The sequence below is a fragment of the Penicillium robsamsonii genome, assembly GCF_028829455.1.
Source record: "Penicillium robsamsonii strain IBT 29466 chromosome Unknown utg000007l_segment0_segment0, whole genome shotgun sequence".
Classification (NCBI taxonomy): Eukaryota; Fungi; Ascomycota; class Eurotiomycetes; order Eurotiales; family Aspergillaceae; genus Penicillium; species Penicillium robsamsonii.
The window spans coordinates 455,829-472,434 of record NW_026643225.1 but is presented as its reverse complement, the minus strand read 5'-3'; the positions used below and the strand labels follow the sequence as shown (position 1 = coordinate 472,434).

Genomic DNA, 16,606 nt, shown 5'->3' with positions numbered 1-16,606 from the left:
CCTAGATCCAACCTCTTCCCGTTGATCGCACAATCTACCCCCCTCCCGCACATTGCCATGAACGTCTAGCTTTTCAGCCCTCCATCCACTTCGAGATCTCTTACGATTATACTGGGAATTCTTTCATTCTCACATCCCAATCCTGTACTCTTCGTCACAGTCGCACGAGCCAGCCCCTTCGCGTGACGAAATCACTTCGTCTTCGCCAACATCCACGAAGTCCTCACCCCCCAGCTCGGCAACGTGTCGAGAGAGACAGGTTCGGCGTTGGCCGACGGCCTTGATAGGCTGGATTTGAGTCAACTGTCTGAATCGACCCTATCGTCATCCGTGTCCGCCGCCTCGTTCGACATGTCGTCCTCGGAAGGAGCCCCGGAGTCGTGGATTTCTTCGTTTTGTTCGTTGATGGGCCATGAGTTCTTCGCAGAGGTGTCGGAGGACTTCATTGAGGATGATTTCAATCTGACTGGTCTTCAGTCGCAGGTTCCGATGTACAAGGAGGCACTAGAGATGATCCTTGATGTGGAGCCGGAGGATGACGAGGAAGAGGAGGAGGAAGAAGAGGAAGACGAAGACGAAGATGATGCGCTTGGCGGTGATGGACCTGCATACAGAAGAGCAGGCGATCGGCGACACACCCGAGTCGCAAGCGATTTGAGCGTGATCGAGAGCTCCGCTGAGCTCCTGTATGGCTTGATTCACCAACGGTATATCACCTCGCGCCCCGGCATTCAACAAATGCTCGAAAAATACGAGATGCAGCATTTCGGTACTTGTCCCCGGGTGAACTGCAACGGATGCAAAGTGCTCCCCGTGGGCCGGTCCGACACCCCTGGCCACGAAACCGTCAAGCTTTTCTGCCCCGGTTGCATGGATATTTATACACCCCCCAATAGCCGTTTCCACTCCGTCGACGGCGCCTTCTTCGGTACAACTTTCGGATGTCTGTTCTTCATGACATTCCCAGATCTGGATATCGGGCCGCGTCTGGATGCAGCATTGTCAGTGATGTCGCCACGGAGCGCATCCACGCAGTCTCGCACTGGCTCCCTGACACGAACCCCGGCAGGTCGCCAGGCACAGCAGTCGCCCACACCCGAGAACCAGCCGCTGGAAATCAATGGCGTCCGGACACCTAACCTCTGCCCAGGGCTCGGCAAGGGCAAGATCTATGACCCCAGAATCTACGGCTTCAAGGTTTCTGAAGTCTCACGTGTCGGCCCGCGCATGAAATGGCTGCGCATGAAGCCTAAAAACGTTGTCGAGCTTGACGAGGCATGGAATCACGAGCAGGGGCTGTCTCCACAGGAGGGACGCGACGATAAGGATGGTGATACCGCGATGAACCCGGAACAATCGCAAGATGCTGCCATTGCGAATCGCAAGAAGGCCCCGATGCGGCGCCGGCGACAAAACCTTGGCGCCTTGGTTGCCACAGATCCGATGGACGTGCACGGTCGATAAAGAGATTTAAAAAAAAACCTACATTCGTGGTTGTTTCCAAGATTGAATCTACCGTGTCGTGGGAAGATCTGTGCCATAACCCTTGACTGTGGAGTGATTGGTTCAGGAATTGATGACGATGATGACAGATGTTTGAGCTTGGTTTCCTCGCTGCTTTGAATGGGATCCGTTTTTCTTCTAATCTATTGGGCTTTTATTCTCTCTGCGCGCATCTTCCCTAGCCTCCTTTTATGATCCTCTTCTTTCGAATCCCAGGATCGATATGTACCTCCCCATTCATTGTTTTATCTTCTTTTTTTTTTGTCCGTAGACTCAGCACATTACTCTTTTTTTCAACGGACCGTGATAGTAGTACACATTGTTTACCATACTATCTTTTTTCCCCATCTGTCTCAGATGAGTAACCCCAGCACTCTAGGGCCCACCTCCACACATTCAAAGACAAATCATCGTAGCCAAGAGTAACAGAGCCTCAGGTACGCAATTCGCTACAGATCTGCAAAAAGATGAGCCTCCACCCCTTGAGGCTCCAACTGCATGTGAACATCAAACCCAACGAGCCTCGTATAACCGGCGTCCCCGACGTAACGCAAATGGTTGGAAATGTCAAACTCAAACATTACAAATCCGAGTGCAGTAAGTTTCCAAGTCCATTTATGCGTTGGCGTTCCTTGCGCGTTCCCTGGACCTTAACATATCGGGGACGCCGATGTCAAGGATACACCATGCCCCGTGCCACATATGACAGCAGTCTCGTATTAGCCCGTGCCTTGCGGAGTATTCCCGTTATATGATTTGTAAGAACACTCATAATTACTCATCATTTATACAAGGTACACACACATAGCTTACCAAGAAATGCTCCCCATCCAAAGAGAGAAAAAAACGCTAAAGCCTAGTGCACCGGACGGACGGACAGGCGGAACGGCGGATGTGCGGTCCACCTGGACATTCCATTGATTTAGCGCATATGCGTATATGCATGTCCACCCTTGTCAATTATTGGAGTTGGGCGCGTAAACAGCATTCGGCTTGGTTTGCCCTATTGGAATGGCGAGATAGTGGTGTAACGCTGGAACTGTCACATGGGGAATATACTGGGCTAAGGGCGGTTCTTTGTTGATGACGCGTATGATTCTCAAGCATTGGCTACATGATACCGTTGAAGGAGCTGGTATAGTGGGCCTTGGCTGATGAGTGCGTTCTTTGTTTTGTTTTTGGTGATGGGTTGAGATGGCTTGGATGAGAGTGGTTTTATATTGCCACGCTCCTCTCTTCTTGTTCTGTTTTTAAAACAAAATAGCTAGTGGTTTCAGATTTTGAACCTTATTTTTTTATTATCTTCCTGAATGTCCAGCGCTTAGTCTTTTGCAGCCGTATCGATCTCCACCGGTGGTCTATAGTTGGTCACAATCGCTATATTAGGTGTTCAAACGTTCTATCATTTCCAGCTAAACCTTTCAACTATCCCGGTTCCTCTACATCTATACCTGTACGAACATGAGGCGATATACATATATATGGACAAAGAGTGAGATCTTTAACTCTAATGTCCCTGCATGATCTTATATCTTGGCACCGGATACTACAACATTGGATGCTTCGTCAAGTCAGCCTGGTAATGTGTTGATTATCCTAATATACTGGACCCTGTGCACTGAATGGGCAACGGAGACATATTTGCCTACTATAGTCCTGGTGTCGATGATTCAGGGATGTGTGACCTTGTCTTTTCTTGTTTGCTGAAGCCCTACTAAGTCGAAAACAATAGCTCAACTCAACTATCATTCGTGGTTACACAAACTTTCTTCCTTTCAAGTTCCCAGTGGCTCAGAACGTTTCTATTTGAGGCAGGGTTACTCCCTCGGACGGCACTGTCCTAATATCACACGGAATGAATCAGCAGCAAACAAACTCGTGCGGGATGCATTCAAAATATGCTGATGATTAAGTCCGTCGACACAGTGTTCGTATTTCGAATACTCCATATTATGATCTGTGGTCTAGATGTCTACACTTTCAACCCAGAATCTAACACGTCCTCGAGAAACCATTGAACAGGGGACGATTAGCAAAACAAGCCTCTTATTACTATACTGAAAGCCTATGGAGGCCTGGAAGAACTGTCCAACCTAAATATATATTATTGTCCACTGCATGTAGTAAACTTTAGCGAATCCACATTCTCCTAAATCTATCCATTATTTCAAAAATCCATTCTAGGCTCATATGACATATGGTTAACAATCTACTCTGTATACATATTCAATTAGTGTCACGCACTACCAGCGAGGTGGAAATTACTCTAGAACCACAATTAAGGATCTAGACCCCCCCAAAAGACCAAAGCCAAAATTCAAGCAGACTCCCGAGGTTGGCCAGACACAAAACGCACCTCTACCGAGAGTCGCCCATCACATCGACTTCCCCAAGTTTTAAAATGATTCACCCAATCAGAACTCCCATGACAACCGAGCAACTTATTCTGTACTCCATACTCCGTACCGTTCCCAATACTGCGGTCTCCCGTGCTTACTGCGGTCCCCGCTGCAGAATGTGGAGTTTGGCGCATATCCCTTTCGCCTTATGGGTCTCGAGCTGGTTTAGATTTTAGAGCATAAATTATCTTCATTTCAACGGGATTTGCGTTCGGCTCGGTTTTTTGGCAAATCACATTTGTAGTGGATAACCCCGGGACCCGTGTGCTCATCACAACTGTGCTTTTGGTGCATATCCCTGTTTATTTTGTTTTGTTTTTAGATTGAGTTTATTGGATTGGGATTATCTTTGTAGCATGGATGTGTCAGTGGATATATGCTCCTTCTGCACCGGAGTAAATATTCTCGATCATTCCAAGAATTGTCAATTGGCAGCCAAGACGACGGCTGAAAGACCCTGTTTTTTTTTTCTTCCCTCGTCTTATTCGACATTTCCCAGTTTCATTCCAAATCGGCTCGGCAATATTGACCGACTTGACATTTTCTGGTAGATAAGGTTGGGGACAATGCGGGTGAATCACTGCAACATGCAACATGCAACATGCAACATGGAGAGAAGGGGATTGGGAAGGTAACAATTATAAAACACCTTCCTTTTTCTCCAAGCACCGAGCCCTCCGATACGCATATCTCCATATTGTTGATCCACACTAGTCAGGGATTGGGGATAGGCGGGAATGCTGCAGACCAGAGCCGCCAACGATAAGAAGGCGCCCCCAAGCTAAGCCAGGATAGGAAAAAGAAAATGATTGGCTGGAACTACTTTCATGCGCATTTAGCCCTGTAACCTCTCCCTAAACCGCCATGTGGGTTAAACGGGAAGAAACCTACTCTGTACCTAAATTATAGCTGTTTTTTTTTTCTTTCGGCCCTTTCAGCCCCAGTCCCCTCTAGTATAGACTGTCCCCGAAATTCTAGAGGGGCCGTGGGTTTATAGTACCTCTTGAGGTTCATTGTGTCCACCGGGCTTGAACGGTCATTGGAGGAATCCAAGGTGTGCGGCTGTTCCTCCGAGACGTTTGGGATCGGATGTAAAGTGTCTAGCCAGGCGAAACATCGCCAATCCGAAGTGGATGCGACTGTTGGAAAAAAAAACAAAAAAAGAAACCAGCCAGAGTAGGCGCGTGTTTTGCTTGGCTCCCGTTTTCGGTTGGCTTTGGTCTGGTTATTAATCTAGAGACCTAATGTGCTGTCCCTAAAGTAATGCTTGAAAGGAGGGGGGACCCAAAGAGTTGAGGCGCAGCAAAATTCTCGGACCACCTCCGTCCCTTTACGCATATAGTATATACACTATGTAACCAAGTGGATTTGATGGGGCAGAGGATATTGCATGCAAGCAGACTGCATCATCCGGTGGATTCGTTCGGGATTTCATTGAAAGTAGCTAATTTAAAAAAAAAAAAAAAAGATCCTTTCAAAGTAAAGACGGCTTTGGTCGAACTGGGAAAATGCCGGGATAAAGAAGTGCTGTGGGGGGAGTGGGGGATGGTTGTCTCTTTCTGCAGGGATCGAGAGTTTCCACTGGTTCTTAGTTGGTTATTGGACTTGAAGAGTGTTGTTTCTTGAGTCATGTAACTATGAACTTGCCCGCTTTAAGGAATTGGTCTGTGTCATCTATGAGTGACGAGTTAGGGCTATCAAACTGGGGCACATCTACGAAGTAGGGGATAGGTACGGAGTACGTCAATCACCGTTGAGACCAACACAGTTTCAGCCGTCAGACAAAAATGTTTCTGGCTAAGCTGAAAGGCTGAAATTGAAAATCCCGCACGGAGGTTTGGGGGCCGTGGAGTTATGCAAGGTGACTTTGGTTTGGACCAATCGACTATGCGAACTTTATAGGATTTCTATTGAGATGTTATCAAATTCGCCATATGTCTGTAGATCTGCATTTAATCGAAACAGAAAACAGAAGCCAAAAAAAGAAACAGAAAAAGAAAATCATCCATTCAACGTGGCTCCCTAGCTCATCCCTGTTCCCTTTAACACCACGCTACCAATAGAAAAATCAACGCTAGCTATCATGCAGCTATCTCATCACACATAACAGGAGAAGCAAACAATAAAAATAAAAAATAAAAAAAAAAGACTCGAGAGTGGAGAGCCAATTCGGAAGAAGGAAAAAAAAACGTGGACCTCGAGTCCGTCGGGGGGAAGTTGGGCCTAGGCGGGGCGGAAATACCCACACTTCGGCCTTTCGCGTCCCCGATCACCTCGATCGCCTTACGGCTGTAGATCGTACTCATACAGGCCATGCATGGAGCGAGGCGAACATGGGGCTGATTCCGGCGTGAGCGGGAATGTGAAAATGGATGCCTCTGGTGACGTTGATGGTGCTCGCTGGTCCTCGTAGTATGCAAGCGCTGGCATCTGGAAAAAAAGAAAACGCAGACAGATATTAGCTGACTGGTCGATGAGTATGTTCAGCGAGGAAAATGTACCGGAAGCGCAGAAGGCTGGTGCTGAGAATGGGCCTGCGCTTGGGCTTGCTGTTGGCACAGGTCAATCCCAGCCATTGTTGCGTAGCTCATACTGAATGGACTGATCAGATCTTCGTCGTAGGCGAGTTTTCGAGCTTGCATCGATGGAAGCACTGGGACCAGCGAGGGGACCGCTTCGCCGTATTCGGTCTGGTAGGTGATTTCGCTGTACGTGCTCGGTGCGGCGTGGTAGATGGGAGACTGAGCGTAGGCGGATGGTCGGTAGGTGTCATACGGTGACATGGATGGGTAGGAAAAGACTGGTGGGGGAGAAGCAGAGAGCTGGCGAGTACATTGCTGGGCGAACATGGTTTGACGGTCCTCGGGAGAATAGTAGTCGTACGAGGCAGCTCGGTCTGACTGCGAGTGAGACTTGACATCTGTGGTTTTGGACGATCGCTGCTTTGTTCGAGTCTTTGGCGATGGCTTAGGAGACACTGGCTCTGCGTGTGATTGTTCTGGCGAAGCGGACGTTGCAGCTCGTCTCTCGAGATCCTCCAGGCGACGCTTCAGCTTCTTGCCTGTGGGATTGCGGCCGAGTCAGAAATGTATGGGACTCTGGGATTTGTCTCTTACTTACGATAGTTGCGCTGGGCAATACGGTTTTGAATGCGCCGACGCTCTGCGAGATCAGAGATCTTGGTCCAGTCTTCGTTTGGGTTGGCGTTAGGGCTGAATGCGCTGCTATTGCTGTGACTACCACGAGAGCCTGAACGGCCATCATACGATGGAGAGCGATTCATGGTAAAATAGGTAAAGGCTAAGAGCAGAGATAAAGATAAAGTACAGAATAAAGAATAGAGATGGTAGAGGGGATGTGAATGGGGGCTATGAGGCTAAAGACCCGAGGTCAAGTGGATGCCAGTATATTTATATATAAGAATCCACGGCCAGCTGGAATTGGTTCGGGCCTTGCAGCTAAGCCCCGTCGCGATAACCAGGTCAGTCCGTGCTCGAATACCATTAGACTCGACCTGCCATGTGCACAAAGTCCCGGTTTTTTATTATTATTTTTTAAATTAATTTGCTCACATTCAGCCTCTCCAAATTGAGTGGGATTTATGAAACCACCCCCCCCCCCAGTTAAAACCAGTTAAAACCAGTTAAAACCACCGAAACATCAGACCCGTAACCAATACGTTTAAACCACTAAACCACTAGACTACTAAAACACCGACAGACCGGTCAGTTGCGGATCGGAGGGGGGATCTCAGATCTAACATGTAGCACCAAAGTGGTACGGCGTATGATCAAAATCCAAGACGGTAGGATGGATTCCAAGAGATTATTGGAGTTGGGCCGGGATACGCTAATCAGACGTTCGCTTGGAGGCGATGCTCATTCGACCTGACTGGCCCGAGACAGGATATGCCTAGGGATGAAACGGGATGCGTTGACGTTGGGGTTACACCTTGCTTTGCAATTGTTCTCACGTGGGTTGCTTTAAGCACGGTCATTACCCACGTTTTCTTGTTTCTTTTTCATCTTGGCAACGGACTAAGGGGATAAAGATCTGACTCTTTGGCTGATCTTCAGGATTATTCTATTGGAATAGAGAGTTTTTGGATAGACTATGAGAACTAGATTCACTTTGCGGTCTAGGCTAGAAATTTGGGGCTGTATCGCCTACAAACTCATTGGGTCGTTCGTATACTGACTCACCCCCTATACCTGTACTAGACATCTCTATAATTAATGTTAATTTGCCTTTTTTTTTTTTTTTACAGTAACCATTATCTGTGAGACGTCATTGACGTGCTTGCACTGGTTGCCTGGCGGCATCCAGAATACCAATCTAGGCATTAGCGCAGTAAATCCGTCGCAGTTAGGATGCGACGGATTTAAGGTCCACCGTTTGCCTACGTAGGCTACTAGCCGGAGATACGCTCAGACCCGGATGTCAAAAGAATACATCATGCGTGGCCCGAGGGGGTTTAGGGGGCGGGAAAATCCACAGCAAGAGGCTCTTTTTCTGGTACGTGGATAGGTGGCCTTGCAGGGTCCCCACCAATGAGTCGGAATAGGAATGTGCGTATTAGAAACCAACTCTAGTGCGTCCGAATGGTCATTCCCTGTATAGGGCTGAGCTGGACACCTTCTTATTCCTGATTGAGTAATGAATCCCATGACTTCACACAACCCAGCTCAGGTACCCGGTACATAGTCCTCTTCACCGCTAATGCTGTCCATGCCGGTTGGAATTCTAAGACTTGCACAGCCATCCTAGTGGACACTCTTCCTCCTGCAGGGATTACAACCAATCACATATCATGCTCTTTCCCAGATGCGTGGATGGGTTGCATTTGGAGCCTTCTAGTAACAATCTAGAAGAATGTTCCTGGCGGTGGACTATGCAGCCTGTGGTCCGACACGCACCCATGACACATGTCTGCAGAATTCCTTGCCTTAATTTTTTCCTTTTTTAATTGGAAGATGAGGGTAGAATTGTTACACTAAACGTGAAATGGACCGAGTGTGGAATCCCAAGCACACTCCCACTTCATCCGACTTCCCTTGAGCATTTGCCATCGGAGACGTCGGACAAGGCGTCCAGTGCTGAAGCGAGAAAACATCTCCGAGAGTGGCAGCGATGGTAAGAATGTCGCTCTCAAGTCTCGAGTAACACAACATTGCTCGGCACTTAACTTCTCCAGCTTTGCGTTTTATTATCTTTATCTGTCAATAAGTCCGGAAGAAAATCATTATACGCTCTGTGGGGGATCCCAAGATAAGAAGCTGACCGATTCCCTTCAAGCCACACGGCCCCTAAAGTCCGGTTATTTCCCGATGCAATATTATTCCCAAAGAAATCCTTCATTGCAACCCCGAATATGCCGGACACTGAATTTGGCCTATGAGATCAAACAAGCCCCATTGTTGACCATGCGGAACATCCTGAAACGCCTGTGTCCCGCTGTGATTCGAAATTTGGATATGTAGCCGGCGTACAGGCTGAGCCTGACACCTTCTCTACATAGAAAAACCAACCCGTTCTTTTGCTTGCCATCTCGCTTCACTTGTCTAGGCTTAACCTCATTCCACGTGGTCCACGTTCTGCATGTCGCCTATCTTACCTTATTTTCGGTCCAGGTGCAGTTCGATACCTGGTTTAGGCTGTATTGCGCGATAATCCACCCGGACTATCAACTGGAGATATTAATTTGGTCTCTACGCCCATGTGGCTAGAGCCTATATTACCTTGTCTCGAGGATTGATTCGCTAGCATGTGAGGGACCAGAAGTCGTCAACATCAATGTTCTAAGACGGGATAGGTGGGGTTATGGGTACGGATGGCTGACAATCCTCAGCACTGTGTTTGTACAAAGTCAAACGGGGTGATCTGACTGACCTGTTTGAATCTTCATGTGCTTGGGAGTAGCAAGTGGGCTGGTAGATGTTTCGGCATTCTTCTTGAAATCTTTTTTACTAGGTGGAATTTTAGCTTATGCTGAATCAAAGTCCAAGGGGCATCTTCAATGAGCCAATGTTCGAAGAGCCCCCGGCCCAATTACAAACCCCATCGTATGTTGCTATACTGTGATGTGGAGTGAACCAATGACTTGAACTGACTTGCTAAGGCCCAATTCTAGGTCATTTGATGCTCGGCACATACATTGTTTTTCTTCCTTGTCCCTGTCAGCTCTACGAAATCGTGGACTCAACGAAAAACCGAAAATAGCAAAGTTCAGAAAAGCTCTCTATATGAAGAACCAACCTCCAGATGAATATGTAAAAGACGCTCGCTGCTGCTTAGTAGCCTCGGTACCTCAAATACTGAAACAAAATGCAAAATTAACCAAGAAAATACCGCACGAGCAATGACTTTTAAAGCCTACGCGGTCATACCACAAAGCCTGGGTTGATAATCCCTTTATCCGACATATTCTGCCTTAAATCACGACACTGTGACAGATTGTTAGTATATCATAGCCCGGGTTCGACAAAGATTAGTGCCGACTTACCTCCAAGGGTTCTTCTCGTCACCGTATTGGATGCCTTCCATCCAGTTCTTCATCTGGAGAGCAATCTCACCAGCCTCCTCATCCTTCTTCAGACCACATGCAACCATCTTACCTCTGTAGCTAATGTTGCGGACTGGGCTGACGATGGCAGCAGTGCCGGCACCGAATACCTCGATCAAGCGGCCCTCCTCGGATGCCTCGGCAACATCCGACATGCGAATCTTTCGCTCCAAGATGTTCCAGCCCTTGGGAGCGAGTCTCTCGCGAGCGAGAGTCAGAACGGAATCACGGGTGACACCCTCCAAAATGGTACCGTCAAGAGGAGCAGTGATCAGCTCCTTCTCTCCAGTCTCCTTGTTCTTCAAAGCAATGAAGAGGTTCATAGTGCCGACCTCGGTAACATATTCCTCCTCGCCGAAGAGCCACAGGTTCTGCTGGAAACCACGGGATGCGGCCTCGAGTTGAGGCAGAATGCAGGGGGCGTAGTTAGCTCCAAGCTTCTTGTCACCAACACCGCCGGGCCAGGCGCGGACGGCGTAATCAGTGGCCTCCAGGTCGATGGCCTTGAAGCCAGTGGGATAGTAAGGACCCACGGGGCTGGCAATGACATACAGGAGAGCGGATCCTGGTGGGCCAACGCCCAGGGTCTTCTGGGTACCAATCATGGTAGGGCGCAGGTACAAGGAGTAGCCACGAGCACTGCGGAGGTTAGCTAGGATGTCGATCTGAGGTACACAGGATATACATACTCTGGAATGAACCGGCTGTCCAGTTTGACAAATTCTCCAATGAGCTTCGTCAATTCGTCACCGTCCACAGTAGGAAGAGTAATGCGCGCAGAAGACTTGTTAAGGCGTTCCATGTTCTTGTTGGGGCGGAACAGACGGACGCCGCCGGTGCTGTCCTTGTACGCCTTCATGCCCTCGAAACATTCAAAGGCATAGTGGAACACACAAGTTGCAGGATCCAAGCTTAGGTTCTGGTAGGGGACAATGCGAGGTGCGTGCCATCCGTCGGTAGCTGTCCATTCAACGGAAAGCATGTGATCTACAATTGCTTCCAGTCAGTGCCTGGAAGGGAATAAAGGGCAGAGAATCTTTTACCTGTGAAGTTCTTGCCAAAAACAAGATCCTTGGAGTCCATTAGCTCCTTGGGGGTGGTGGTCTTGGTGATGGTCAATTTTGAAGCGTCAAGACCGGGGAGCTGAGAGGCAGCCGCCGTGGAGGCACTGAAGGCTCTCTGCCATGTCCGGCTGGCGGCAATGTTTTGCGAGGAGAGGACGCGAGGCAGTGCGAGCCCGGTCAGTGCCTGTCGGCGAGCCAATTGGTGAAGCGACTTCATGACTTTGGTGATGTTAGGAACGATCCAAGGGCCAGCCAGGGGTATAGAGTGGAGAGTGTGTCAATTGAGTCACTGGAAGGAGTCTACACGTACTGGAATCGAGGAGGTCAATGGGGGTTTATATCACAACCAGAAAGATGACTCCGCACCAGAACTGCAGTATCTCTGCGGACCTCGACAACAACTCCGATGACTCGGAGGCCCAAAATGCGAAATTCTGCCACCGCCCTGCGGATAAAGAGCGTTATCGCCGTGTGGGCCAATCAAAGGCTGCAAATTAGAGTTGTCCGCCGACTTCGGCTTCCTGCGGCTTGCGTCGGTTGCATCGGCTGCGCCTGAGCTCTCGGTCACGTCTGTAGACTTCAATCTATAATATGGTCCGAGAGGGGATCTTCTTAAGGGTAGGAGCAGCTCCAAGTGTTAGAAAGGTTTTTAGCTAATGACTGTGGCACTGCCTTAGGTAGATGGATTGATACCGCTCTCGTAGTAGAACTAGAAAGTATAGTTGATAAGAAGTACTCAGACCATGATGGTACACATATATATGTTTATATTAGATATTTTTACCTTCTTAGTATTATGGTTAGCTCTGTAGGTATGTAGAAGCACAACTAGTTAGCCATTCATGTGGCTTCTGTCCTTTACGACGTACGTTGTAGGGCTTCGGAAATCTGATCCATTTGACGCAAGAGAATATAGGGAGGGTATAGTCAAGATAGCACAACAATGTCTTTTTGGATTCTACCATAGGGTATTATTGAGAGATAAGGCACAACACGTTGCGTCACGAGGACTTGAGGCCATATTGCGCGGGATTATAACCAAATATGCAATCAGTGGACAATTCCACCTCTCGGCCTTGATAATGCTCCTACGCCCTCGTTCTAGTGAATTAGAATCCGCAAACTTCATCTTATTGTTTTTTTTCTTTCATTATTCTACTATGGTACACCTATTGACTTGGTACTAACTGAAGTTAATCCTTTGACGAAGCTTCCATCCAAATAAAGGTATTAGGCTGGCTCTGAATCCCATGCTACATAGATGTGTGAAATCGTTTCACGAAAAAGTCTAGCTAAGGCAATGAAGCTTGTATTATTCGACACAATTAGTGATTGACATTTATGGCTGCTGGCAGAACGCTTGATAGAGGTATATACCGACATATGTATATATACATGGTCCCGGAGTTCTTATCAAGCTCACTCTCTATAAAGTTGCCTATTTATTGCTGAGATCGAAAAAGATTATACATTGTGAGGTTTTTGTAAAATCTTTGATTTTACTGATAGTTACTCCTCGTCGTTGTGATCAGTGACAGGCCCACTTGCCAAATAGAAAGCTGCAAGTATGGCTATGTAGAATGCTTAAAGGGTCCAATCAAAATCAGTTCTAAATAGGCTTTAACTCATTTTGTAGAAGAAGTTCAGTGTTATCCACAACCTCTTGATGTCCGCATCAGTGCGTTGTTCAGGTAATGTTTGCTTCACGACTGGGGATAGTTTCACTGTTAAGTCATCATTGATGAGTCACTGGCCCTACCCTAGGGCCGGTCCCTAGCTACAAATTAAGATATCCGCCAACGTCAGCTTCCTGCGACTTATCTCGGCGATAAAGGCTTCCATGCCTGAGACAACAGAACAACTATGTGATCACGTGATAGAACGGATAAGATGAATGGTTATCGAGGGCTTGAGGCCATATTGCGCGGGATAATTGACAAAGTATGCAACCTGTGGACAATTCTCAGCCTTTGAGCTAATGTTCCTGACTTCCCATTAGCCATCGAGTTCCAATACTGGCCCACCTCCCATTGATGCTCCTTTTAAATGCCACTTTGTTGTTGAAATAAACATGTCTTGTGCTGGCTGCACCGTGACGACACTGTGAAACGAACAACTCCCTTCATTCCGTCGACTGTCGCGCCGACAGATCCACGACTGCGGCATTACCACCATGTTTTCCTCTGCGCTCAAGTCATTCAGTTCCAATATTTCTGCCAATTACCAAATCTCACCTAACCCCACCGTCTATTCCGGCCCCTGGAAAATCCACGATGCAAAGAAAAAGTCCACGGGAACGGCAGCATCGGTGTTCATTTTTGATCGCAAATCGCTTGAGACACGCTCCGGCGGGTTTGGGAGGAGTTCTGGGTCCTCCAAGAAGCTACAGGACGATGTGATCGAGCGACTTAAGCGCGAAGCTAGCAATCTCGCGCGCCTACGACACCCATCCGTTCTTCAGGTGCTGGAGCCTGTGGAGGAAACGCGTAGTGGTGGTCTCATGTTTGCCACGGAACATCTCACTGCCTCGCTATCCGGGCTGCTGCTAGAAAAAGACGATCAAGAGAATACCACACGCGCTGGTTCGCGAACAAGCCGGTATGTGGCTGAGGAGGCTGATGGGACTCGGAGAAGAAGAGATGTGGAGATTGATGAGTTGGAAATTCAAAAAGGGCTCTTGCAAGTTGCTAAGGGTCTTGAATTCCTTCACGAGTCTGCGGGTTTAGTGCATGGAAATTTGAACCCGGATGCCATCTACATCAATGCCAAATCAGATTGGAAGATCTCTGGTCTGGGATTCGCGGGGCCTCCGGACGCTTCTGAAACTCGTTCATCGCTTCCGCCACTGGCTGTTTCTGAGGTTCTCTATCAAGAACCAAGGCTCCCCGCTTCAGTGCAATTGAACCTTGACTACACGTCGCCTGACTTTGCGATGGACTCCAATGTATCTTCGGCTGCCGATCTCTTCTCCTTGGGTCTTGTGATCATCGCTCTGTACAACTCTCCGCATGTCTCCCCTCTACAAACGCACGGAAACTTGACCACGTATAAGAAAATGCTGAGCTCTCCATCTTCCACTCCGTCGCAGAGCAATAATTTCCTTTCCTCACAGCCAATTCCCAAGGATTTGCTTTCCCATGTCCTACCGAGGCTCATTACCAGAAGGCCTGCTCAACGCATGAATGCTCGAGAGTTCCAGCAATCACCGTACTTTGACAATGTGTTGGTTTCCACTATCCGGTTCCTGGAATCCTTACCAGCAAAGAATCCTAATGAGAAGTCTCAATTCTTGCGTGGCTTACAACGGGTACTACCTGAGTTCCCCGTTTCTGTGCTAGAGAGAAAGCTATTGGGAGCGTTGATGGACGAATTGAAGGATCGGGAACTCCTTCCGCTGATATTGCAAAACGTGTTTGGTATTCTTCAGCGGATCCCCAATGGACGCCGTGTCTTCCCAGAGAAAATCATCCCTCGTTTGAAGGAAGTCTTTGGAACTGGCTCAGGCAAGGGGGCTGCTGAACGAGACTCTAAGAAAGATGCAGGTCTCATGGTTGTACTTGACAACATGAAGCTGATTGCTGATAATTGTTCAGGGATGGAGTTCAAGGATGGTGGGTTTTGTCACTTCAAAGCTTTGAGCCTACATCTGACGTTTTTTCCTTCTAGATATTCTACCCCTGATTCGGCTTGGGCTGGATTCTCCCACCCACTCTTTGGTGGATGCTTCCCTTAAATGCCTCCCTGTGGTGCTCCCAGTTCTTGACTTTAGTACAGTCAAGAACGAGGTATTCCCTCCCATTGCTGCCACTTTCAGTCGCACTAGCAGCCTTGCTATCAAGGTTCGCAGCCTGGAAGCTTTCAGTGTCCTTTGTGGGGCTCCTGCAGAAGCTTCAGACGGGCTTGACGATGATTTGTCTGGAATCCAGCAGAGCAAATCGAAAACAGCCAAATCCTCGATCTTGGACAAGTATACCATTCAAGAAAAGCTCGTCCCATCTCTCAAGGCGATCAAAACGAAAGAACCGTCAGTGATGATGGCATCGTTGAAGGTATTTCGCCAAGTCGGAACCGTCGCAGACACCGAATTCCTGGCTCTGGAAATTCTGCCTGTTCTCTGGAGTTTCAGTCTCGGGCCACTTTTGAGCCTTAAACAATTCAATGCCTTCATGTCTCTGATAAAGACTCTTTCAACGAGAATTGAACAGGAGCAAACTAAAAAGCTGCAAGAGCTATCATCTGGCGCTGGATCAACGGGTTTCCAGAATGGTGCCGACGAATTTTCGCAGTCCGCCACAGGCCTCAGTTCGCCCGATGTGGATGCAGGTGCTGGTAGCTTCGAGCGCCTTGTTCTTGGGAAGAAGGCGTCTCCTGCGAATGGCCAGAGTATAGATATGTGGGGTAGTATGGAGCCAGAGCCAGCCAAGCCAATGGTTCCGAGCATGCCACCTTCATTCTCGTGGTCTTCAAACAATTCAGGCATGACACCCCAAGCCAGTGCCTTAAGCCCGCAATCGAATCTTGGGTTCCGTTCCATTACTCCGGATCAGAAATTGGGCTCTTTCCCGTCTCTTGCTCCTGCTCGGCAAGCTTCACCGGTTGCTCAAGCCTTCCCTACAATGCAACCCTCATCCTCTATCTGGGGAGCCCCTACCAATGCCAATGTTCGATCCAACACAGGCCTACCGGGTCAGTCTTTGGGGTCCATGTCGAGTATGACACCCTCGAATCATATGTCTGGGTCCACGGCGCAAGTGGCACCGAACTACTCCTCATTCTCAATCCCTCCTCCTCCGGCAGGAAGTATGGGGTCCAACTCCATTAGACCCCCTCCGATGAACACAACCAATAGACCAACGTCTTTCCAAAGCACAGGTGCGACACCGCAGGGTACTCAGAAGAATGGGTTGGACAAGTATGAGAGCCTGATATAAAGGAGAATTCTTGTTATTTTTTGCCGATACCCCTTTTCATTGTTGTAATTGCTGTAATTGTGTGATTGCTGTAATTTCTATTATTGCACATTCCATAGTGAATAGATGTCTAATTAAAGCAAAATGACAAAAGAATATTAGCAAATT

The 16,606-nt window shown here is 48.2% G+C and overlaps 4 protein-coding genes across 4 annotated transcripts; 2 read left to right on the top strand and 2 right to left on the bottom strand.

Annotated features, from left to right (window-relative positions):
* Nucleotides 1–351: 351 nt before the first annotated feature.
* N7447_010466 (casein kinase II subunit beta) lies at nucleotides 352–1,464 on the top strand (the record flags this gene model as incomplete). The annotated part of the gene is made up of 1 exon (XM_057234728.1): nucleotides 352–1,464. One exon carries the CDS (start codon nucleotides 352–354, stop codon nucleotides 1,462–1,464), a length of 1,113 nt encoding a protein of 370 aa, XP_057080948.1.
* A 4,721-nt stretch (nucleotides 1,465–6,185) lies between these two features.
* N7447_010465 (bZIP transcription factor) lies at nucleotides 6,186–7,185 on the bottom strand (the record flags this gene model as incomplete). The annotated part of the gene is made up of 3 exons (XM_057234727.1): nucleotides 6,186–6,332; nucleotides 6,404–6,963; nucleotides 7,023–7,185. The coding sequence occupies 3 exons, from the start codon at nucleotides 7,183–7,185 to the stop codon at nucleotides 6,186–6,188; spliced, it is 870 nt and encodes a 289-aa protein (XP_057080947.1).
* Nucleotides 7,186–10,332: 3,147 nt separating this feature from the next.
* On the bottom strand, nucleotides 10,333–12,111 carry N7447_010464 (branched-chain amino acid aminotransferase, cytosolic; the record flags this gene model as incomplete). Its single annotated transcript, XM_057234726.1, has 5 exons — nucleotides 10,333–10,345; nucleotides 10,405–11,103; nucleotides 11,154–11,451; nucleotides 11,508–11,747; nucleotides 11,970–12,111. The coding sequence occupies 5 exons, from the start codon at nucleotides 12,109–12,111 to the stop codon at nucleotides 10,333–10,335; spliced, it is 1,392 nt and encodes a 463-aa protein (XP_057080946.1).
* Nucleotides 12,112–13,701: 1,590 nt separating this feature from the next.
* N7447_010463 (putative protein kinase Scy1) lies at nucleotides 13,702–16,459 on the top strand (the record flags this gene model as incomplete). The annotated part of the gene is made up of 2 exons (XM_057234725.1): nucleotides 13,702–15,139; nucleotides 15,195–16,459. 2 exons carry the CDS (start codon nucleotides 13,702–13,704, stop codon nucleotides 16,457–16,459), a joined length of 2,703 nt encoding a protein of 900 aa, XP_057080945.1.
* Between the last annotated feature and the right edge of the window lie 147 nt (nucleotides 16,460–16,606).